The sequence below is a fragment of the Conger conger genome, chromosome 2 (genome assembly GCF_963514075.1).
Source record: "Conger conger chromosome 2, fConCon1.1, whole genome shotgun sequence".
Taxonomy (NCBI): domain Eukaryota; kingdom Metazoa; phylum Chordata; class Actinopteri; order Anguilliformes; family Congridae; genus Conger; species Conger conger.
This window is the reverse complement of record NC_083761.1, coordinates 19,325,969-19,351,759: the sequence shown is the minus strand read 5'-3', so window position 1 is coordinate 19,351,759 and position 25,791 is coordinate 19,325,969. Positions and strand designations below refer to the sequence as shown.

The 25,791-nt window shown below is 42.3% G+C and overlaps 1 protein-coding gene across 5 annotated transcripts in view; it reads left to right on the top strand.

The window, feature by feature from the left end:
* The window catches only part of add3a (adducin 3 (gamma) a), a 56,021-nt gene that overhangs the window by 20,842 nt on the left and 9,388 nt on the right, over nt 1–25,791 (top strand). For 4 of the 5 annotated variants that reach the window (XM_061228218.1, XM_061228198.1, XM_061228209.1 and 1 more), the window contains exons 1-10: nt 3,672–3,951; nt 7,191–7,409; nt 14,182–14,320; nt 15,385–15,536; nt 15,856–15,936; nt 19,131–19,280; nt 20,210–20,353; nt 20,709–20,807; nt 22,469–22,642; nt 24,038–24,298. In XM_061228218.1, coding sequence (XP_061084202.1) covers nt 7,218–7,409; nt 14,182–14,320; nt 15,385–15,536; nt 15,856–15,936; nt 19,131–19,280; nt 20,210–20,353; nt 20,709–20,807; nt 22,469–22,642; nt 24,038–24,298 — 1,392 coding nt within the window. In that variant the 5' untranslated portion in view covers nt 3,672–3,951; nt 7,191–7,217. Of the gene's footprint in view, nt 1–3,671; nt 3,952–7,190; nt 7,410–14,181; nt 14,321–15,384; nt 15,537–15,855; nt 15,937–19,130; nt 19,281–20,209; nt 20,354–20,708; nt 20,808–22,468; nt 22,643–24,037; nt 24,299–25,791 lie in introns of those variants that run through there. The other variant, XM_061228191.1, reaches the window with a different exon arrangement.

Here is a 25,791-nt window from a genome sequence, read left to right as displayed (position 1 = left end):
CACTGGTATAAATTGTGGAAGGCTCATTTTTGGCATTGTCCTTAACTTTCAGGGCAATGCTTATAAAGAAAAACTACATGAATCTTTTATAAGCATGGCATAATACTTTTATGCTATTACGTTAGTATTCAGTGGTATAGGACATTGTGCTTATAAAATTGTTATGTGTTCAAATATATTGTTTAGGGCTTAGGAAGACCCAGATTTTGATATATGAGCATTGATAATAGGTGAGCCTCAAGTTTCCAACATTTACTTCTCTCCATATCTGTGTTTCTGTCAGAGAGTACAAATGAAAATGATCAGTTATGAATTTGGTTTTCCATGTGATATAAATGATAAGCTTGTGTGCACTCTCTCCAAAGGCCATAATGGATGGACATGATTAAAGGCAAGCGTGGTGAACACATTAAAGTGATTGTGATGAAATATTGATGGAACTTATCTCTTCCTATTCATCATGGTACACCCACCATGGCCCCAATGACATGCCCTCAAACAGGATCCTCTACACAGCTCTCAACCTTGACTCCACATTCTCTCCGTATTGTATTTAAATATGCTTTGCATTTGCACAAGGAAAGTATTGCAGTTTGTTACAGAACAACACCCATGTAATGTCTGAAAGCATACAGTGGATTGATGTGGATTGTTCCTGGGTTATTTAAGTGTATCTGAACTCGTAGCCCCTGTTACCTCAAATGCCATGTCTGTAACATTTTTCTTTGTCCTATTGATGAATATATAGAGTATATATTTTTGGACATGGAATTATTATATTTTATATATATATATATATATATATATATATATATATATATATATATATATATACACATTTCTGAGAGGTAACTTTTCAGTTGCAATTTTTATAAAACTCATTGCAATATTTATAATCTCCATCCATCACATGGCACACAAATGTTTAATGTGCAAATGTTTAACTGTAAATGTCAGCTATCAGCATGTGTCAGCATTAGAATTAGTCCAGATGACATCAGTGCTGCATGCTATGCTTTGCTAGAAGATGCTATAGTCCAGACTACATCAGTGCTGCACTTCGCTTTACTAGAAGATGCTCTCTTGTGGGATTCTGTCCCGTTCTTCTTGTAGTCAATGCCTGTTCATTGATGTAAATGGTTGGTATTTATATAGCGCCTTTATCCAAAGCGCTGTACAATTGATGCTTCTCATTCACCCATGCATCCACACATTCACACACCAACGGCGTTTGGCTGCCACGCAAAACACCAACCTGCTTGTCAGGAGCATTTAGGAGTTAGGTGTCCTGCTCAGGGACACTTCCGACATACCCAGGGCGGGAATGTCAAAGGATCGAACCGGCAACCCTCCGACTGCCAGACAACTGCTCTTACCGCGGAGCTGATGTTGCCCCGATGATCTCAGCCATAGATGTTTCATGACATCTTGGCTTATCCTATGATGTGTGTTTAGAGTACAGCATAACTCTAATACTGTCATGTTACAAGAGATATGTTTGCTTGAGCAGATGTATGTTATCTCTTTGAATGCTGTCAGAAAAGATCATCTCAAAAGAATGGTAGCAGGTGAATGCAGGGCAGTGCAGTCAGGTGGCTATAAATTACTGAGAGAGGGAGTTCTGGAGCAGTTAGACATTCCTGGTTCAGACTCTGCCTGCAAGAACACAACATTTCACACATAAATCTATCACAGAACCTCTGCCTGGATTCAATCAATGTTTGTCCTTAACTTTGACTCGCAATTGAGCTCAAATTTATGTTTTGTTTTCATCTTTAATCTCAAATAAAGTCTGGTGAGTTCAACCACCAACATGAACCTGCCAAACTTTTGTCATTAAAAAAGAACATTTTGAATTTGTCAGCAACAGTTCAGGACAAACGTTGATTGAAGGCAGGCCTTTGATTCATCACTACAGAAGGCTTAGCGGCATTTGTGAGGAGTCATTGCTGACATCATCTCATTCTGTTCTTTGCGGCAGTGCTGATGAGCAGTCGGGTGGGGTGGTCCGCTACCTCTGTAGGGCTGTAGCTGATGCAAGGGTCCCTATGACCTGCCTTTTATGATTTTATTATTTATTTAATATGGCTAAATAAACAACTAACAGAGTCAGTTTCATCTGCAGTCCCTGGGCAGGCAAATTTACAAAGAATTACAGTATTGAATGTTAGAAATCATACAGGGTATAGTAAGCAAACATTGCATCATACCAAACTGAAAACACTATACAGTAAAAGCATTACTACATACAATACTGAAAACACTATAAAATAAAAGCATTACATCATACAAAACTGAAAACACTATACAATAAAAGCATTACATCATACAAAGCTGAAAACAATAAAAGCGTTACATCATACAAAACTGAAAACGCTATACAATACAAGCATTGCATCATACAAAAATAGAATCACATATTTTATGATGTATAAAAACTGTTGTCAGGTTGTTACAGACAGCAACAGACAGCTGCATTTATCCCTGCGGTTTGTCAGGCTTTGGTTCTGTCGACGTAATGTCCAGACTTGGAAACCAGTTGGTGATTTTAGCTGTTTATAGCTGTTGATAGTGATAGCCACATACACATACAATGTATACATACAATCAAGGAAAGTTAAACAGCTTGTAAGATGCTGTTCTATCTCAGCAATTATTAGAAGTATATCAATATTGGTACATGTTGTGTGTACCATAAAACACAGGATAGCATGTTGTTCTTGTAATGCTACAGAACCATTATTATTTTATTATTACCCAAAGTTCTATATTGCTGTAAACCTGATGTTTCACAAAATGACAATGCAACAAAGGTCACAAAAGAGGGAACACAGGTCATGGCCTTTAGTTGAAGGATTGAGCGTTTGCCTGTGTGTACCCCAGACGATAAGCAATGCAGCACTGAATTCATGCAGCCTCCAATGTATCCAAAGGTGCAAAGGCTCTGTTCTCCTGGGGCATGCTGGCTCCTTTCTGTGTTTTTCTTTCTTGTATTTTACAAGACTTGACAACCAACAGGTCAAATCACTTAATCAACTTTGCCCAGCCACCTTTGATTGATGCACTGCTCATGGAACAGTCATGCCAACAGTCAGTTGTGGATGATCAATGAATCAAAATGACAGCAATAGTATTTCATCAATATCCAAAATAGTGTAGGTTATTTTTGTAACAAAGCATACATATATCTTTGTTTTATTCTGAACATGAAATTACCTTGCACTATTGCCATTGTTTATTTGTTCTTAAATAGAAAAAAATATTTGCCTTCACTGTACATCGCACTAGAAAAGAGCGTCTTCTAAATGCCTTTAATGTAATGTAATGTAATGCAAAATGATTTTAGTTTTTTACATATTTTTGCAAACATAAATAAGAAACATGACTTGCCACAAAACTAGACACATCCTGAAATATGCACAATTGGGTTTGTGCTCTGAATAACAAGTGCAAAAGCCATATATTTTTTAATCATCAGTTTTAATCATTCTGAACGTCTCGCAATGAATACTGACCTTTAATTCTGCCCCGATGGAAGGGGGGAGGAAAAGGGGTCTCAGCAACCCTGCTTTTCAATTGGTCGGGGAACAACAACATGCGCTCCAGCAAGTGGGTGGATTTGACCGGTCACGTGGTCTTTGAGCTCCTTTTCACTCAAACAAGTCAGCAGCCAAACGCGCGCGCACACACCTATAGTACGGACACAGCTGGCGGAGCCCGTTGCCTGGAGAGTGGAAGCGCTGAGCCTTGGCGAATCTTAGCAGGTTTCCACGGGTGCGTTCTCGTTGAAAACTGGATCTACCGGAAAAAAACGAGTGAAATAACAAATTCTCATACCATTTCCTCAGTTCACTCGGATTTGGATTTTGGATTCTGTATAAGAAACTATGATTTTTGACGGGAGGATTTTCTGCAAATTAAATGAGATACATTGAAGAACGGAATAAAAAGGTTTGTTTTTTTCTATTGGGTTGAAAAGGTGTTGTGCTTTGAATCTTTTTTTGCATTTCATTTTATGTATTCATGTCTATGTTATGAGTATTAGCATACCCTACTTCATAGTCTACTAGGTAGCGAGTAAACCATAGCATACCCAACGTTGTTCGCTTGAATTCGAGCAGTGGAATACTTACCCAGTTGTTCAAGTTAAACATAGGTGTCTGTACTCTCTGTGTTATAATAATATACAGTAATTGCGCTTATTTTGCCTAATGCTACCTTTTAATTGCTTGATGTAGCTTACTTTTATCACGCAGTAAGTCGGAGCCAAGTTTGTTATCGAGTTGGGGTAGAAGTTCTACGTTTCGATCGTGCAGAGCATAAGCAACTGCACTGAAAACTATTGTAGTGGGAAGGAAGGCGTGTTCACGTGTGTTCCCGCTATGTGGTTTAAAACTGAACTCGGTTTGTTTTGACAATGAATTTCTCCTGTGTGCTGCACAGTAGATATTCTGCTATAATTAGAACGGATTATTTCCTGGTATTGTTGCCATGTGGTTTGAAACCTAATCTTAAACTTTTCAATACTATTAATAGAGGTGGTATCTAGCTAAAATGCGAGGTGTCCTCTTCATTTCAGTATTGGCTGAAAGGTATTGGCAAATTCATGAATGTTGACAGAATGTCCGACAATATCCTAAAATCTCTTCTTCTTCTTTTTTTAAGAAAAATGGGCTACGTGTTAAATTGAAAGAAAATGTTCAGTGGTTGTCAAGAGTCAATGTGTAGCCCACACTGTTAAGTTGGCCTAGTCTATTTTGTGAAATTGTGAGGGGTTCAAATTCAAAACCAGGGTCCGGTTTGATTGCTACTGTCACCATAGTGCGTTCAGAACCCAGCATTTTCGCGTATCTTACATTTTAGGCCCAGTGAGGTCGATCGCATGATGCACAATAAGCTATTGACTTAACATCTTGTGACTTTACCAACTTGGTGGTGTCCTGTTTTGTTTATAAGTAGGCTAGTTGTTGTCGTTGGAAGAAGTTTGGTGCTCAGTCATGTGCACTCAAATCAATTATGTTTTTTTTTTTTTGTTTTTTTTTTGGGGGGACGACGACGACCACGCTAATGCAACTGTTCTCTTTATAGTCATCACGTTTTGGAGCTCTGCTCTTTGTCCCTTGATGTGCTGTCAAATTTCAGACTGTTTACAGACTGTCACCTAAACATTTTAAAGAAATGTGGGCTAACGTGTGTTTTTCCATGTTTGCAGTGCGTTGTCTAAATATTTGCTGCTTTGTTAGCGACGTGGTGTGACCTTCAATAAACAAACCTCAAGAACGGGTTTTCTCACACTTTTTGTGCTCCACTTTATGTATTCAGCTGTTACCTCTCATAGCGTGACTGCATCCATTATAAGTGCCAACCTCCTTATCAATGACAAGTTACCATACTGTACATAGTACTAGTGTTGAGGGGAAGGGTATGAGATAAGAACATTTTATCCCATGCAGTCATTAGTTTCATTGCCTTTCATTATAATGCTAATTAAATTCAGGATTGGTTTCCCAGTTTCATCCAAGGAGTTGGAGACACAATCCATATGAAGAAATAAATTATCTGTTTACAGTTAACTATTTCTGTTTTCCCTGCTGCTTTCAGTTTTCACTTCCAACTAGGAGTTTCAGTGTCTCAGACCCAGGTGAAAGAAATGCAGAAATGGCTTTGACAGGCTGCTAAGGGGATTGTTTACCTACTGTCAGCCCTTACTGACACCAGCCCTGACGAGGGTTCTTTAGTGTTGAGGACACCGATCAGTGCCACAAATGATTAATTTGTAAATCTGAATACATTTATGTATTCATTTATTGAGCTAATATTGACATGGCAGGATGAACAAGGGACGTGACATTGCTTCTTTCTTCTTAATACGGAAAGTTTGTCTCAAGGCATGCAAAGTATGTCTCTTGGATTGCTCCGCATATGGAAAAATGATACAGTCAGCAGTATTTCCTTGGTTGTAGCTTCCATATGGCAAAGCACCGACTGGGTCTTGTAGTCCATTCAAGCTCAGGTTTCCTGAATGCCTGTGCTGGAATAGCATAAGATTTTCTCTGGGATTCCATGATGTACACAGCCGTGGTGCACCTGTCTGAACTGGTTGGGCAGCATCATCACACACAGCCCTCGTTTGTGCACTTCCTAATCTGCAGCAGCTTTTAAAAGTGTCATTTGACCTGAATGAGCCGCTTAGCAACGGCACTAGGAAGCTCCTCCCCCCACTCCTCCACCCCGTGTGTGAATCTCGGTGGGGGTGGGGTGGGGTGGACAGGGGACTGGGAGGGAGTTGGAGCATTCCCAGGAGCAGGGCCAGGTGATGGCTTCCCGCTGCAGCTTGGAGAGGGTTTGAATGCAGTCCCAGTGGTAGTTTTTCTTTTTTTGCTTGTTGTTGTTGTACCTGCCCATCTCCCTGCGAGTCACCAAGCAAGGCACCATCTGGTGGAGCACTGCATTTTCCTGCCAGTCAGTAATGCTTCTAAGGCTTAGCTGGTACTCAGGGGCCTTGCTATGCATCTTGGATAATTGAGTCCCATTCTTTCGCCGCGCCTCGCCTGAGAACCTCAGCTTGACGGAGCAAAAGAAATAACAAGCCTTGGCTTCCAAGTGAAATGACCCCAGAGGTCCCCGTAAAAAGGCGACTTTGGGGGAACTGTCTGCATCCATGGGCCCACCCCCCTCCCCTCTCAGTTGGCAAATGATCAGACACTTTTTGACTTGGAGGGGCTTGGATGAAGAGATGAGGTCATCGTGTTCAGCTTTTTTTCTTAGTTCTTTTTCTTTTTATGATGCTAGAGCTGTTTGCACAGAGCTTCTTTTAATCTCAAAGCCTTTATCAGGTGTAATTTTTAGTGTTAGTTGATATTTTTTTTTACACACTGTCCTGTCTTCACATTTTATTAACTGTCAGACCTTCTTCAAGGTCTGCAGTGTACTCACTGTAGCCAACCTGCAGTGTAGTGTCTTGTCCTTATCTCCTTAACAGATACTCTGGGAAGAGATAACAGACCAGGGTTAGGCTACATGTTTCTTTTTTGACTGTCAAATCAGGGGTTGACCTTTGGGACTGTTTCGCTGTTTTGCTACACCATAGACTTCCTGTGGGGTTTGTCATCATCGTGCCGTACATTTTGTCTTTGTGTACTACAGAAAGCCTGATCTGCCCGTTTCCCCTTTCTCATTCTCCACTGCAGGTGAAGATCTAAGTCAAGCAGGCAAGCATGAGTACGGACATTAGCCAGGGGGTGATGCGGACCCCTTCCCCGCCCAGCGGCCAGAAGGAGAAGTACTTTGACCGGGTCAACGAGAACGACCCGGAATACATCCGGACCCGGAACATGTCCCCGGACCTGAGGCAGGACTTCAACATGATGGAGCAGAAGAAGAGAGTCACGCAGATCCTGAGGAGTCCGGTAAGCAGCGCCCCCTCTGGCCACTCCTGGAAGGTCACCCTCAGCACATTCACATTTCAGTGTTTCCGAGTGAAGACTCATCGAGTAGCTCTCTTGTTAAAGGTGCTTAGGATGCAGTTTTGTCAGCTTTGGTTTGGGGTGCAGTTGGCCTCTTACCGCCCAGGGTTATGGTGAGCTCAAGTCGACCAGAATTCCTTGGGTTCCAACAATAGTTTATCCCAGTGACATGCTGGGGACCCACAGGTTAGCATGTCAGCAGTCTGCAGAAGGCTTCACTCTTGTAGTACAGCATGGCCTGTGCTGTGTGAAATAGTCGCTCTCTTATATTGGAGGAGCACATACACTATTACCCACTGTGCTCATTGGTGTGCAGGTGCAAGGGGTTTAGTGCATGGCACAGTTGAAGATTGAAATTTATAGAGAAATAATAATTATAAATAATAATTATAAAGTCAGTCCAATGCTCATGCAGTTGTGACTAAGTGCTGTGAAAATTTTTTTTAAGAATATCGGCCAATGCAGAAAAATAAAAATAAGCTTATGGACTGAAGCTGAATTTTATTATTTTTTCTTTATTTGTTTTAGATGTAATGTCTTCTCTCAACCCCAAGTCTATGATATTCATGTTATTCATGTAACCAAAATTCCTGTCTCAAAAAATCTACATTTTCACATCTATCTTTTTGTCTCTCGTAAAACGCTATTGGTATATATGCGATTTATTTATATATTTATGCTATTTTTATTTGTTCGCCATATTGTACAGCCGTAGTCCGTATCTGTATGTACAGTATGTCTTGCGGGTGTCCCTTGGCGAGGGCATCTGTTCTGCTACAGCATAATGTCAAGCGAAAGGGCCGCCATCAGGACAGCGCGCGGGCGTGGCTGGGGTTTATTTTTAAACGTCGAATGTGATCCGCATTCCTCACGTGCTCTCCTCGTGGGTCTCCGACGGGCCTTTCAAACAGCCGTCTCAGAAGTCAGGAGGGCCAGCCACTTGTTTTGGGGCGTTTTCTTTTCGCGTGATGCAGTCGGCACCAGGTGCAGATACGGCACATTGCTTCAAAAAAAAAAAAAAAATCTATTAACTGCCACCAGGTGTTGCCCTGTGGAGTAAACAGTGTTGACCTGCTGACCTCGCTTAACACGGGTCCAGTAGCTGCTTCTAGCAGCCGGCTACCCGCTTCCACACCACGGTCTGTTTTTATTTTTCCTTTTCTGTAAGCAGAATTTATTCAGTTCCTTTTCTGTTTCGTCTTCGGCGGATTAAATGGATTTCCCTTTTTACGATTCCCTCCGTGCCATGTTTAAATTGTAGGGAGGTGGCGCTCAAAAATGACATGTTTTCATTTGTCTCTCTGAAGGTTTTTTTTCCTCCTAACCCGCAGACTGCTACTGTGTGGCTTTTGGTCATGTGGGGAAGCAAAAATATGCATGGCGGAACCCGCCAATAAAGGCTTCCATATTAAATGCTATTTTGTTGAGCATTGAAATTCACGACCTACTGTTATACATGCCTACATATATGGCTAATGCTAATCATTGCTGGGCCCCTAGACTTGAAATGAATGGCATGTATAAAAACATTGTAATTTAATTGAACAGCAACGTTACAATTATGTTTTAGGGCTACCCCCAGTGATTTTTATTATGTTTTTGTATTGTTATGGCCTAGTTTGAAGCAAAACCTCAGGGTCCTTTCATTCCTCATGTTTAGTAGTTAAGCAGATGGTTAAATGCTGTTTAGCCAGACTAACCAGATTGACATTTTTGTTGAAAAAGAACTTGGATTATTTACAGTATGGCCTCTCTGCCAAATATAGTGAAGTCTTGAAAAGGGCAGGGAGGGTGTGAGGTCAGGGAGATAACTTGCATACCCATCTTTTGGAATGTGTGTACTTCTGTTCAACAGAAGGATCTAGAACAGGGGTGTCAAACTGAATCCCCAGGGGGCTGCAGTGTCTGCGGGTTTTTGTGGTTTCCTTTCAATCAGCTGCCAATTAAGGCCAATGAAGGCCAATTAAGGCCTTGAGAACAAGGCGTGTCGATACTTTAACCAATCAATGACTTGAATGAACCCAGAACACCCCAAAAACCAGCAGACACTACGGCCCTCCAGGACTGGAGTTTGACACCTGTGATCTAGAAGCACTTTAGTCTACTTGAATTTTTTGCAGTGCGAAACTGAAGCTATGGCTTGTTGAAGCTACAGTTTGTTTTCTGTATTTTCTGCTTCATGTAAAATGTAAATGTAATTTCATTAATGGCATTTGGCAGACACTCTTATCCAGAGCGACGTACAGTTGATTAGACTAAGCAGGAGACAATCCTCCCCTGGAACAATCCAGGGTTAAGGACCTTGCTGATCTTATCGTAGCTACACTGGGGATCCCAGTCCCGTACCTTAACCACTACACTACAGGCCACCTAATATAATCTAAAGTTATTCCATAAATTGCATTTTCATAATATTTTTAGTGTTTTAACGCTCATTTGTAGAGAGACTACTAAGCTGAGCTATTATATCACAAACCCTCTTGTGCATTACCTCATTATTTTTGCATAATTATCAGTGGTATGCTGGCTGGCACCATCCTTGATTAAAAAAAAGATTAACATTATGGGCCCCAGCAAACCAGTGCCTTGTTGCAATGTTAGGACTTCCATGTTGCATGAGGTGTAACCTGGAATATATAGCACAGAGTTGAGTTCGTTGCACCCCCAGTGACCTGACCAGGTTCCTTATCATGTTCTCAGTCTGCCGTGTTGTCTGCCCCTATCTCCCACCTCCCTACAGTTGATTGACAGTCTCATTCCCGGCCCTTCCTGCTTCAACACTGCAAACGGGAAATTAGCTCTCAGTTGACCCCCTTTGCCTAAATACGGGTTAAATTAATAAAAATGAATAAATAAACACAGGCAGCCAGTCAGCAGGCCGTGAGCCAAAAGAGAGGAATGAGTAATGGTGCGCTACGGGGCTCCGAAAAACAACTTTACAAGCCGGACACGTTTTTTTCAGCACTACGGCCTGTAATTATATGGTCCTGCTGGTACTGTAGCATGAGTTGAGACGTGCAGGGTGGAGCGGAGCCCTTTGATCCGCTTCTATGCGTCTCCACACATTAATTTAGCCACGGTGTCGCTGTCATGTAATTCCTGCTTGTCGTTTGCCTCAGTTTGTACCGCATGCTATGGCAATGATACCTCAGACAGGCGGCTCTGTGAATAGGAATTAAGGCCCGGCGGAGTCTAGCCCGCTCAAAAACAAAAAATGGGATTCTCTACTCTCTGAAATGGGAAGGAAATAAACGATGACATCAGTGAGGAGGGCTGTTTACTGCCTCGTTGTCCGCTTCCCTCCACTGACAAGTTTCCTACCAGCAGTGGAGTGAAATGCCCTTGTGATTGGCTCCAGGGTCCGCCATCGTAGCTGGAAAGGGTGATTTGTTATCTCCGTTTGCTCTTTCTCTTCAGCGAGCGTGTCAGGATGACCTGGCTGGCCTTGGAGACAGTGTGTAACCGCTTAACTTGCACTGGAGATATGCTCCCCGCTGTCTGAGTTTTCACTGCGTTTCAAGACCCAATCCATTTTCCAAAGATAGATGGTCTGAATTAGCAAACCCAGGTGTTTGTGAAGTCTGTCGGACAAGAAGGTTTGCGTTGGTTTTGAGCAGGAACTACACTGGCACCCACACTGTGTTATAAAGGATGAGAAGGAATGCTGGCAACTAGTTAGCATTTTAGACCCAAATTTATATAGATATATAATATGGCAACCTCTTTTCCTTCATAACAGACTGCGACCTGTGTCTGTTTCCAGGTAACCCAGTGTTCGGGACCCCATAGAATTTGCTGTTATTATTATAGCAGCAAAGCTATTATGTTCGATGCCAATCTGGTTTGTTTTATTTATTTATTCATTCATTCATTTATTTATTTATTTATTTAGTTTTAAATGAAATTTTAACCAAGTTATCTAAGGAAGTGTGGAGTACATATTCAGGGTTTTCTCATGGTTGAGAGTACAGGATTACCTGAAATAACAGAAAAATGTTGTGTACGAAAATAATAAAAATGTAATTGTCACTTTGATGCGTTACAAAAGTATTATGATAGGGCATAGTAATACGCTTGAATGGCTCTCTTGGAAGCACCTGCAGTTGTAGTTGAAGTCACTGAAGGCCCGAGTCGAAACAGTGACTCCACTGAGCTGTGGCGGCACACAGGATGTGTCCGGCTGTAAATCAGAATGAAAGCGCGGCGAGTGAGCGCATGAAAGGGAGGGTAAGCCTCTGTCGGAAGTCCGGCTTTGAGCCGAAACGAGCCCGAGCCCACATCTGTGGCCCCCGCCTCGCGGAGAGAGGGTACGACCGCCCAGCCGTCGCCATGGGAACCGTGTCCGTCCCGGCCGCGGAATGTCTGGCTCTCCGTCAAGGCCGGCGAGACGGGTCCGGTTCTGGAAGGATCTTCGGGGTTTTCGAGCCTCGTTGTGGGCACGCATCGACGACGCCCCCCCCCCCCCACCCCTCTCCCTCGGCCGGCTGTTCCCACACTGGAATTTCATCTGGAGTTAATAGGTTCTGCATGTTGGCAGGTGTGGTGGTGAAGCTGTGCTGGAGAAAGCAGAAGAGAAAGCACGCTTGGAGTAGTCTTTTTTTCTTGTCTAAAACGTTTAAAGATGGTTAAAGTGTTTTTTTGTTACCATACAGAATCGTGGCACGCTCTCCAGTCTGGCTGCGGCCTCCTTAAACCAGTTTGAGTCCAGTTACTAGGCAACCTCTCAGTGCAGCTGTATTGATTAAGCGCCCTGACAAAAGGCTTCAAGTTGTGCCTTTTGTGTTATGGCCAGCGAATTTGGGGATTGATCCAGATAAGAACCTCTTGTCCTTTTCATAGTGGTATGCAGCAATAGAAGTGTATCATTGTTTCACAGTCGCCATTATCCAATGCAGGCTCCATGGCCTTGCACACAGGACCCGTAAGAACTGAGAGAGCAACACAGTGTAAGGATTCAGCTCCACGTCAATCGCAACTGTAAATTAGCCACGGTTAAAAGTGTTCCAATGCTATTTACGCTCTTTAAATCACAGCAAATGCCTGTGTAATGGGGATTTCAATGTATCTAAATCTGATGGACATAATAATGTTGTAAATAAATTATGTAACAGAATCTTATTAAGTAGCCCAATGATTATGATTGTTGAGTCAGCTGAAATGCTAGGGACTCCTCTGAGCTTGAAATGAGTGGGTGTAAGCCTATTGCACAATTTCCACAGTTGAAATCCCTGCTATAAAATCCAGCTATGACCTGCTCGAAATTACCAGCTACCAGCAGTTTCAAAACATAGCTTGAGCTGGTGAAAGCATGATAAGCAGGTCGCTGGTCTGAGCTGGTCACCCAGCTACCGGCTGTTTCAAACGCAGCTTGAGCTGTTTTTTTACTCAGTGTTGAAAGCAGTATACATCAAAATAATGGTCTTAATTCGATCTGGGTGATGTAGATATGCGTTACCTCGTCCCTGTGTGTTCAAGTGTTTCTCTCCTGTCACGGCTCATTGCATTTTCTATAGTAACCGCCCTCAAGTGTCATCTGTGCTGTTTAAAAGCCGTGCTGTGTAATAGATGTTTCCCTACAGCCGCTTACCCTTTTAATTAGCTTTGTGAATGTTCTATGCTGTACCTATGTACTATATTATGTTTAGGGTTCAGGGGAAGTTGGTTTACCAGGCTGTAAAAGCTTCAAATATCTCCCTTGATGTTGTTTCAAAATCGTTTAACTTCTGAAGAAGACAAACTAAAAATAAGGTCTCTTCAAAATGTCTTCTATTTTTGGCTCTCTCCTTCCCATTCTGAAGAATGTTTTTAGTGTGTGTGCCTATGTGTGAATGAACGTGCGTTCTCACTTTGATTTCTCTCTCACTCTCTCTCTGTTGCCGTCTCTCACTCACTCTGGCATCCTCTTTTTTATCTCACTTTATCTGTCAGCAGAGATTATAGAGTACATGTTCATGGTGTACACTGTACTGCTTGTCCCAAGTTCGCCATCCAAGTTCACGTATGTTAACCAACCGGTTTTGATTTAATTTCCGTCTCCTTTTCCCTGTCTAACTGGCCTTAATCCAGTAGTGTTGTGAATCAGAGGAAGCCCAGCCGCTAAGCTAAAGCTGCTCTCACGAGACACAACAGGTACTTATCCTGGACTAACGGCCTCAGAAAGTGCTTTGAGCTGCACCAGGTTGCAAAGGAGGACACATGGGCCAACCCGGGACAGGGATTAGAAATCTGTCACACCGTGGCTCACTGAAAGGGTGTGAGTCGCGAGTTTCCTCACCTGTGTGGGGTTTTAATCTGGTGCATTTCTCTCTCTCCTCTCTTTCTATCTCCCTGTCTCTCTCCTCTCTCTCCCTCTGTCTCACTCTCTCCCTCTCTCACCCTCTCTCTATCTCACTCTCTCCCTCCCTCCCTCTCTCTCTCTCTCTCTCTCTCTCTCTCCCTCTCTCACCCTCTCTCACACTCTCTCCCTCTCTCTATCTCACTCTCTCCCCATCTCTCTCTCCCTCCCTCTCTCCCTCCCTCCCCCCCTCTCTCTCTCTCTCTCTCTCCCCCTCCGTCCCCCCCCCTCTCTCTCTCTCTCTCTCTCTCCCTCTCTCACGCTCTCTATCTCACTCTCCCCATCTCTCCCTCCCCTGCTCTCTCCCTCGCTCCCTCTCCCTCCCTCTCTCTCTCTCTCTCTCTCCCCCTCCCTCTCTCCCTCCCTCCCTCTGGTATACAGGCCTTTAAGGATGAGCTGGAAGGTCTGATCCAGGAGCAGATGAACAAGGGAAATAACCCCACAGGACTGCTGGCCTTGAGGCAGATTGCAGACTTCTTCATGGCCAGTAGTGTGGCTGGCTTCTCCACCTCTCCCCTGAGTGAGTGCCTGTAGCCAGTATAAAGCATCAACTATCTTCCTTACACACACTCATGTGACACATCCTGACTAGCTCCTCACTTTTTAACAAGTCAGAAGTCTACGTGTTTGGGTGTATTAATATAGGATTTGTTTTTGAGGCGAGAAGGATTTTTCCTGTGCAATGTACATGGCACATACGTATCCATGCTTATTAGCCGAATCAAGTGCATTTCCAGGTGTGTGTGTGTGTGTGTGTGTGTGTGTTTGTTTGTTTGTGTGTGTGCGCGTGTGTGGTAGATGTAGAAAGACAGTTCAAGCACACACTTTGTTTTGGACTGCATTCACTTCTGGTTTTCCACATTTCCCCATCCCTGAAATCCCATCAGTCATGGAATTGGTATGCAGAACTAATGTTCAGTCACTAGAGTGTAATAGAGTGGCCCTGTGTATATTCCCTAGTATTCATACCACACATGCTTCTTAGTATCTAATAAACATTTCAGCAATGAGAAAATATAGCAAATGTTAGACCTAGATGCCAAGGGCCTTGTTTACGCATGGTTGAAACCATAATTGTTTAAAGACGAGATGAGTGTTGCTTGTATTACGTCTCAATTGAATTAGAATGGAGCAAAATGGAATCTTATGAGTGCAATTTTCTCATTCAGTTACTTAGGGACTACACAGTTTGAAAATGTCATGACCTCAGTTCTGATTTAAAGATATCTGCGTAATTCAAACATGTATGAGTTTGTGTCCGTTCATAGTTCTCAAGACCGCGAATATTAAGAAAATATTAACTTTACCATTTGAAGCAGAGATTTATTACAGTCTTGGACACACATAATATATTTTTATATAATGTGTTAATGCTTTTGCTGGAAGTCCTTTTACAAAGTTCCTTGTGGGCACTTTAAACTATACCCTGCTGTAGTAAGTCCCCACAAAGAAGAAACATAGGAAACTATTTGCCTAGGCTCTATGTAACAAGGGTAGCTTTTCAATGTCATTTAGTATATTTTATACAAAGATATGTCATGATGCAAATGAAAAGATGCATATGGTTGAATCTTTTCACCACAGGCCTTGGAATGGTTACTCCTATCAATGACATGCATGGAACAGAGCCTTCCACCATGGTGAAGGGGGAGAAACAGACTCGCTGCAAACTGGCCAGCCTGTACCGACTGGTGGACCTGTTCAGCTGGGCGCACTTGTCCGGCTCCTACATTACAGTAAGTTAAGCTTGCAGTCTCCCCCTCTCTGAAAACCTCTGTGTTCATATCTCTCCCTTGGTTACAAATTTGTGTATCTCTCTCTCTCACTCTCTCTCTCTTTCTCTCTCTCTCACTCACTCACTCACTGTCTCACTCATTCACTCTCTCACTCTCTCACTCTCTCACTCATGACCCGCTGTAAAATGCAGTTATGCTTAATTGCTGAGTATTTGCCGATTGCTCGAAGCACGTCAATCCATACGCATGAGACAGAGGGAAAAGTGCATTCTATATGACAACAAAGCTTTTAACACAGCTCTTTATTTTCCTCTAATAGGTCCGAGTCAGCAAAGAACAAGACCACATTCTGATCATTCCCAGAGGCCTTTCTTTCGCCGAAGCCACGGCAGCAAATTTGGTGAGCGAAGCATAATCTCAAGGCTGTGTTTCTGTACATAACATCCCCCTACTGCCGGAAAAGTCCAGGCCTGAAGCAGGTGCTGGAATCTGTTTATTTTTTAATTGGCACAACTTCAGAGCGGCTTCAAGGAGTCTCCTGCCAAATTGCGCCCCAGAGTTTTGAGTTCTAAGTAATCAGCGGTTTATTTAGCTAAATTACACAGAATTGGTATGAGATCAACTAGAATCCAAGTTTTTCGCTAGATCGCAAGTATGTGGAAACATGGGGCTGCGGAAATGTTTTGTGTGCAGAACAATTCAAATAAAGTGGAATTGGAGTACTTCCACCTACCTTGGAGTTGGTGCTCTCTGCTGTACAGTATGTAATAAAGAGTGCATACCCTCCCTACTCAAATAATCAAATATTGAAATGGACAAGGGAACAATATGTTTTCTGTATGTTTAAGAAAGTTACAGTACACAACCTGAATTGATTAGATAAGTCACATTCCAGTAATGTAATGATTTATCAGATATGCAGCGCTATGAATGGGTACCTTGTGCTTAGAGAAAGCCACGGAAGTTGATTGTGATGAGGGTATTTGCAAAAGAAATACATTCTGTAAAGTTAGCTGTCATATGCGCTTCATAGTCCTGAATGCAAATGAGCAGTACGTGTATTTGTACGTGTGCAACCGAGGGTGAGTTGATTGAGACGTTATTTTCATGGTGTCGCCCGACACTCCCTCACACTACAGTGACGGTCCTGTTTTAAGACTGGTGTCACAAATGTTTTTCGACGGTCCCTCCCGACTATTTGCAGCAAGAGTATCCCGTTCAGCGAAAGATGAATTCCCTGCGGATTTAAAATGACCTTTCACTGAGCTTTTAAAAATTGTGCTATTTGGGAGGTTGGGAAGCGGGGGCTGGTCGGGGGAGGACTGTAGCATTTTACGACCTCCGGGAAGCCAGGTTGGTGTGTCAGGAGAAGGTGAAAGGTCCGTGCGGGTGCGCCTCTTTTCGGCGCCCCAGGGCAGTGTGACACAGCTGGCGGTCCAAGGTGAAGGAGAGGACATCTGTAGGGTGTTGCCCCGTCGCTTAAAAAAGCACTTCCTTTAATAAAAGGATGTACACAAAATAAAATAACAAAAAAACAGGAACTCAACAAACACTCATCATATTGCCTTTGCCTTCTTCCCTGACATTTTTTTTTACTTTTGCTGCCTATATTGGTAGAAGATTGTTTCCATGTTATCTTACTTAGTGAGAGAGTGACATTACCGTCTACGCCAAAGCCAAAAGTTAACAAAATAGCCCAATTTGCGTCATCGTGGGATTCTGCTTGTCTGGTGTAACTTTCATATTTCTTTATTCTCTTGACTGGAACCTGTTGGTGCTTCTTCAGGAAGAAGGATCTCATTCACTGAAGTTGTGATCCGATACAGAATTAAATAACTAAGACAAAGTGAGCGCCTGAAGACCAACAGTAAATGGTGTAAATTGTAAAGCACAATGGCTTTCATGTGTTATACAGTATTATAACGCTTTCCACGTCCTGGCCCTCGATAGCCACACAAAAGCAACAAGTGATTGGGTTTCCTTACACTCTAGCTTTCCCACGTGTTATGTATACAAGTTTCATTCCGTCTCCCTGGTTTTATTTTGCTGCTAAATAACACTTGTTCTGATCTGCCCGTGTAAATCCTTCCTGGCCCCAGGAAATGACATCACGGGAATGGTTTGGATTATGTATAGTCATTCATACCAGCTGCAGAGACACATTGGTGAAAACGCAATGACCGCTTTCCTTCACTGTCTCAGGTTGAATTTTATTTGTATTTTTTTTTTTTTTTACATATTGGTGCTAAAAATCACCCTGTTGTCTCACATTTATAAAAGGCCCCTTTTGACTATCAAGACTAGTTTGTTAAAATCTCTTTTTGAAAGTACAGCAGATTGAGCTGAACATGGTATTTGTTAAAGCTGTACTGGGTTAGATAGACCAGTGGTTCTCAAGAGAGGGGGCAGGGGCCCGGGACCCAACAGGGGGGCCTCAGGGAGTTGCCAGGAGGGCCTTGAGATAGGAAATATGGATAGCTTCAGTCACAAAAGATCAAGATATAATTAATTAGTCAGCTAAATAAATAACGCAAAGCAAGCAATTAATAGTATATAAAAGATACACCTTTTTACGTTATGTAAATGTCAAACTCACATAAATGTTTGCGGTTTACTATGAAATTTGTATGAGGTGGAGTGGTGAGGTGGAATATTTCCTTGGATACGGGGGGTGGGGGGCTTGGGGACAGAGAAGTTGAGAACCACTGGTGTAGACAACGTGAGTGGTGTGGTGTGCTAATAGGGGTAGTGGTTTTTGATGGGTATAATTTATAACCAGGAAACACCAGACCATTGGTTGACCTTTTCCCTTCCATTCCGCTAGTACACTGCACCTCTGTACCATTAGAGGAGTTGAGCAGAAGCTTCCTGTAAAAATGGCACGGAAGACCAGTCTGGCCGGTCCAGTTTGGGATAAGCATGAGGCAGACAGACATTCGATCGGCATTCATCCCCACGGCTGTGGGTTAAAGGGAAACTGCCACACTCAATTAAGCACGGTCCACTGAAAAGGTCAAGGACAGTGTGCTGACAGTCTTCCATTTAGTATGGCCCACATTTCATTGATCCGATCCTCTCCGTTTTGTCTGTTCAAGTGAGTGGTGTTGCATAATTATTCACGACTTAGAATCGGTATTTGGATCTGAGAAGCATACCATGCTGCACCAATGGCTGAATCCAAGGGATATTTTTAGCAGTTTTGTTGGTGCCAACCAAGTTCTACAGTAAAGCCCTACATGATGAATTAATCATCTAGGGCCCTTACTTTATTATTTATAGAGCTTCTACACAGAAGACATTTATTTTTTCCCTAATATCATCATAATGAAGCTCCAAGACATGCTTTAAATCTGATCGACTTAGATATAAAGACATTCAATAATAAACGACTCAGTTCAATGATAGAAATCGGCCAGTGTCATTGGCTTGCCCTAAACACAGCTGCGTAAAATGCTGTAGCATTCGTTTGGTCTAGCTGCCACACCAGCATCTCTCCACGAGAGACGTGGAATTTTTGCTGAGCTCTGCAGTCCAGAAACCCACAGAGCAGGTTCTGACCCCTGTGTCTGCCTTTCCCACGACCCTCACCTCCAGGTGAAAGTCAACATCATCGGGGAGGTGGTGGACCAGGGATCCACCGGCCTGCCCATCGACTACTCCGGCTTCAGCCCCCACGCCGCCATCTACTCCATGCGCCCGGACGCCCGCTGCATCATCCACATCCACACCCCCGCCACGGCCGCGGTGAGCTACCTCTGACGCCTATCCAGGTCCAGGGGTTAGAACATATAAGTCCCTCCGTGTTTCCATAAGACTACAATACGGTTACAGGAATTTGCGTTAACTAATGTAGTTGGTAACTAGCTACTGAGAAATTAATCTGTTCAGCTTTGTTAATGTATTTGTACATTTACATTTTTGTCATTTGGCAGACGCTTTTAATCCAAAGCGACTTACAAGTGCATAGGTTCTACCATAAGTCAAAGCATCACATCCGTAACTAGGAAAATACACATGGAAGGCTGTTCCAGACATATAGTCGTCATCATAAGTGCAATTTATTTTTATTTTTTTTAAACATCATTAATTCATGTTAACAACTACATCAGGTAATGGCAGTTCATATTGGAATTGAAAAAATAGTGTAGTTAATTGTCAACTGATTCTGATTTGCTCAAATATAAATATAAATATTATAAATATCCATGTAACTAATAGATTAGTTAATGTATTTACTAATGATTAACTAATAAAATGTAATGCTTAATTAATGTATATGTATATAATTAATTCATTTGAACAGCTACATTAGTTCATGCCAATTCATGTAACCATGTTTTTAAGTGTTACCTGTTTTTCTTCCACCGGTAAACTCCGGTGAATCAGCTGATTTCACAAATTTGCAAACACAGGTGATTGGAATAAAACACTGGGGAGGATTTTTTCTTTCTGAACCAGATTTTCCACCTCTGCACCTGTACAAGGTTGTATCTCAAACAGTAACATGCTTACCAGGAGGCGTGTGATACAGATACATGGGGGTTTGGTTACGTTTGCCATTTTTATTTGTACAAAAGTGCATTTGAAGTTCTTTTTTTCATTTGCAAAGTTTATCCCTGAAGCTGCTCTGTAGCACTGTGTGTGAGATTCCCTGTCCTTTTTAACCCAAAAAGGTGTCATCTATGAAATGTGGAATCCTCCCCATATCCCAAGAGGCCCTCTGTCTGGGAGATATCGCGTACTACAGCTACCAAGGCAGCGTGGACGAGCAGGAGGAGAGGCTCGAGCTCCAGAAAGCCTTAGGCCCGTCTGCCAAGGTACTGCTCCACCAGGAACAGCTGCGGATAGTGCTAAGTTACATCGCATTTTGTGTCTCCAGAGATTCTTTGGACCAGCCATATGGTCAGCTCCTGTGTTTGCCGTTTTGCTTGTTGTAAGCTATTAGCATTTTATTAGCAACCAAAATTAGCCTACTGAGTGGGCCTTTAATTTTTATTCTTGAGCATCAGTCAATCTATCACCACATTACTTTTTGCACTTATATGTTTGAATATTTATAAAATTTATTCAATTGGAACATTTCAGCTTCAGAATGTTGATAAAATGTTGAAACGGTTTACCTGATTAGTCATCTCTCTATTCTGTCTTCTGATTGGATCATTTGTTTTCCAGGTTCTGGTTCTGAGGAATCACGGGGTGGTTGCTCTGGGTGAAACCATAGAAGAGGCCTTTTATTATATTTACGGCGTCCAGTATGCCTGTGAAATCCAGGTACAAATACTCCACACAGCACTTAGGCACCATAGGCTCATGTCGTCTGCACAATCTGCATTCATCAGAAAAAATAGTCAATTCACAATATGGACTGCAGGCAATAGATTCCGAAACAATTAGAATGTGTTTTGATTGCTTTTGTTTGGCTGGGACGTGGTAGCTGGAGATGTATTTTTAAGGGCAATGGTGGTTTTCTGTTTTCATGTTTGGATGTTGAATGCTACAAACCTGTGTTTTTATTTTTTCGGGTGCATTTCTGAGCCTTCTCATTTATACTTGTTACAGTTGTGAGAAATAGTCTTGTAATTTATGAAAGGCAGATGCATCTTGGAAGACCATTTCAAATGTGAGTTTACACCTCAAAGGAACTTATGACCTTCTAAGCATCTGTTTCAACAAACCAAAGGTTAATACATCAAGTATGTTGGTCCAGAAGATTTCTTGGCCAGAATGCTGTTCTCCAGGTTGCAACTCTTTTTGGAAGGGTAGCATTTTTTAGGGGATAGGGTATTCGCTCTGACATAAATCCAAACTGCATTCCAAAGTTAGTGAACTTCATAGGGCACATCAGACTAGTCTTACACACGGAGGATGCAGAAGCTGAATATTATAATAACAACACTGGAAAAAGTTTAAATAAAAATGATAAAAGGCAAACGAGATTGGAGGCCTAGGGCCTGTATCACAAAGCAGGATTACTGAGTTAGCTGGATTAGTGCTCTGAAAACCTGGAAGCCTTTCAAATCTGGAACATGGATTGAGCGGACCGGGTTTTATGAAGCTAAATTTGTAATCCTGCTTTGTGACACTGTCCTCTGGATATCAGATATAGCAGGAGGGCTGATTAATGAGTTGGTTTTAAGGGGCCAAAGAACCACAGGAACAAAGTCCGACGATGTTTGGTAGAAGCCACCATCCCCTTGCTGGGAGGTCCCAAGGCAGGATGCTCTTGCGGTTTCAGGAAGAGCCGTGTTTGTGCTGGGGCCCGAATCCAGTCAGCCGAGCTACCCTTGTGTTTCAGCTGATCGTTTATTTTTTTTTAAATACTTTGCATTTACTCACTCTTACCCGGGTTGACAAATGGCTTTAATTATTGGATGAATCATTTTATCGTATTTGCATTGCCGTTGAGAAGCTAATCATTGATCACTTTTTATGTATGCTTTTTTTTTAGGCTATTGGTTCTCTATTTACTCTGGTTATTACTCTCTGTGGCTTTCAGCACTCTTAAAAAAAGTAGAGCTTTGTCCTAACCCTGTCGAAGGGATCTCTGTTCATGCTTGTATTGACATGCAGCAGGTTAACAGTGACTTACATTTTGTGTTTTAAGTGTCACACTGGCATTCACATAGGAGATTGCACTGGGTTAGGGGCGTGACCTTTTTGTGTTATATTCATCTCAAAATCCCTGTTTGAATTTGAGTAAACCAACCAAGCAATAATCTCCAATGCAAAGCCTGTTTATGATTTCATTTTACCTTTAAGCACTAAAATAAAATAAAAGCCTGTTCCACTTTTAAGCTATGAAAAGAAACTAGCCGCAAAGTTTGACTTATGGAACATTGTCCTTGGTTCCTGTTCCCATTGCATCCTGTGCACAGCTGCATTTAAATTGAAAGAATTGATTTACTATTTTTTTTTTTATTATCTGTTTTTAGGTGAGCGCCTTCTCCTGTGCTGGAGGTATAGATAATTTAATAGTCCTGGACAATGAGAAGTACAAGTCGCGGACCCATGGGGTGAGCGCTGCAGATATGAACATGGGCACCCAGCAGAAATGGAGAAATGGAGAAATGGAGTTTGAGTCACTTATGAGGATGCTGGATAACCTGGTGAGTGAGTGGAGTGAGTGAGTGATCTATTGATTACATAACATAAATTAATATTCCATTCCATTTTTTAAATGCTAATGTATTTTTATATGTGTATTAATTTTGCTACTGTATGTACAATGTAAGGCCTAAATAGACTGGGTGGAGTACAGTTCTGAGATCTGGTCGATGTATTGATTCATTTTGCTGTAGTGTGTGACAGGTCCTGGTCAGTGAGAGTAGTTGTGGGTTGTGGTCTGGTCAGTATGGTGACCCCGCATGCTAAGGTCATGACCTTTGGAGTGTGCAGCCAGACAAGGACACGAGCCTGGCACGGGGCCAGAAGTGCAGTGCCTGCCGCTCGTTCACCCCTGTCCCTAAATCATATCCCCCAGGAAGGCAGGGTGCCAACCTGACCGTTTGGGAGGGCAAGGTGCCGACCTCACTGTTTGTGCGGTCAGTGTCTGGACACCTCGCTGCCCCTTCCGCTCCGCCGCGGTTAAACCGCAGACACGCCTGCAGAACAGCTGTGGTTTTTAAAGAGCGGTCATATGGAGCTGATTGAGCGGAAAACTCGGCATCTGTTCGGCAGCACCTGTTGGCGAAGCTTCCTCCTTCCTCGTTTCTGGAGTCATAACAGTGCCAGCTATCGCCTGTGGTGATGCATAACCCACACGATCCATCACTGCGCACTCAATCATAACGCCACTAGAGCTACTACTTTTTTAAACTACTTAAGCTCACCCCTGGAATTTTGGTCGTACCATATTAATTGAATAACCTTTTAAAATATATACAGTATATATATTTATATTCTGGCCCCAATTTGGAATTTCCAGTAGTAATAGCAGTGCACTTGAAGCCCATCCACTCTCCACGTTTGTTTTTTTTCCACTGAAGACTTTGGGCCAGCAGACTTTGGGCCAGCAAATGACAGTCACAGCTGCTTAAGTGGGAATTATCAACTTCCTGGGCACAGTGTTGGATGTTATGCTTATGCTCAAACGCTTGAGCTATTTGTCTGGTAGCTGTGCCACACTATGAGGAAAAATGGAGATCTGTAGGGAAGCCTGCATTTGCTATACTGAGAAAGGCTGCCTCCGTTTTTTCTGTTTCTGCACTATGGATACGTATGTTCAGTCATATTTAAACTTTTACATGCAGAGCTCTTTAAATGCATTAGTACAATCTTTTAAATGTGTTTATGTGTTTATTTTTGACAAAGGTGTTGAAACTAGGCTTTTGCCTGTCGAACGTGATTTATTGAAGCTCCTCCAGTTCCACAATTTATTTTGTTTGTGTGAGGTGCAGAAATGATTGATGTCCTATAGAAGCCTTTTGACAGGCTTGCCCAAGTATGTTTTTGCCATGAGCAAAGATGACAGGAAGTGACGTCATTGTCTGAATGGTTGCCAGGGTTACAGGACGGGCTACGCCTACAGGCACCCCATAGTGCGGGAGAAGCCACGGCACAAGAGCGACGTGGAGATCCCCGCCACCGTCACGGCCTTCATGTTCGACGAAGACGAGGGCGTACCGCGCTTCCCCTTCAAGTTCCTGGCACAGCGGCAGCAGAGGGAGAAGACCAGGTGGCTCAACTCGCCCAACAGCTACATGAAGGTCAACGTGGCCGAGAGCTCCATCAGCGAGGAGAGCAGTGCCAGGACCAAGACTACGGTGAGCGCTGAGATACTGAAGTGTATAAATACTCACACACACATCCTACGACAAGGTGCTGGGCTGAGAGAATTTGTAAAATGATAAGAAAGCCTGCACATTTTTAAACTCCAATGACACCTTTAAACCTTGTGTTGTCTTAAGGGTCAAAATGTATCTGCCACTATGTTTAACAATAGAGAAAACCCCCTAAATTATCTTTTTTCAACTAGAAATTTGATGGCAAAGTTTGTGATGAGTGACAGGTTGTTTCTTCATGCAAAATAGATTTGGGGTTTTAAATTCAATGAAGGTTCTTTATTTTAGGGGTTTAGTGAAGGCGGGTAATTTTTTACCCTTAAAGGGAGTATACAGAATGTTAAGACTACACAAAGGGTTAATTTGTGCTGATGCGCACACTAGACGTTTCGATCCTACCTGGACCTTCCTCCAGACCTGAGAGAGATTCAGGTAGATTTCAAACGTTGTCTTTTTTCTAGTGTGCGTATCACAAATTAAAGATGTGTTTGGAGTTCAAAAGTGTGCTGGCTTTCTTTTCATTTTTGAGTACCGAGATATTTCCAGACCCTGAGGATAACAAAAACAGTCACAGGATATCTGCAACACTTAAGGCAATAACTATAGAAATCAAAATATTTCTATAGCCATAGCATCATAGTAATAACATTGCATAACATAATGATGAGAATAGGCCATACTGCCCAGAAATGCTTTCCTTTTCCTTCCACTAAAGTGGACCTACTGCTTTGTTTACCTAAAAGCTAGATAGTATCTTGCACTGTATCAAGCCTCCACTATGACAGAAACTGGCAAGCTAAGTGTTTATCACAGTATTTCTAGGTCTTTGGGACAATAACAATATGTCACAATATTTGTAGTCCCTTGAGAAATATAATGTAATGTGATATTGTGATATGTCTGGTTCCTTTGGACAATAGTCATGTGTACTACAGTATTTGCTCTTCCTTGAATTTAGCTAGTGCTGTAACAGCAAGTATAAGTATTGAGACAACATGGCATTAAACGTTAAATCATGATTAAATTATCCTGAAATTAATTTATTTAAAAGATGGGCAGCAGTAAATCCACTATATATACAGTGCAGAGTCAAGGAACTGTACACACATACAAAGAAACTGTGTATCAAGAAATTGTCCAATGATGAGCTCATTCTTTGCTGAAGAAAACATTACTGTTATAATCATGAGACTGAAATAATAAATGACAGTGACGGCTGCTTAAGCTGGAATTTTATACAATTACTTGTACTTTTTTAGCAATTTCCATTGTACACGATTGCTTGAGTTGCAAGGACACTTTGAGGCCTTACTGCTCACATCAGTATCTGTTATGCTCATACTCACCGAAACTTAGCACCCAGTAGTAGCGGGATTTAGTCTGGAGACTGGGATTTTAGATGACCGTGTCAATAAAGCAACCTTGTAGTCCTGGCTGTTTGTGCTTTATGTTAGACTGCCCTCTTGTGGATGCCA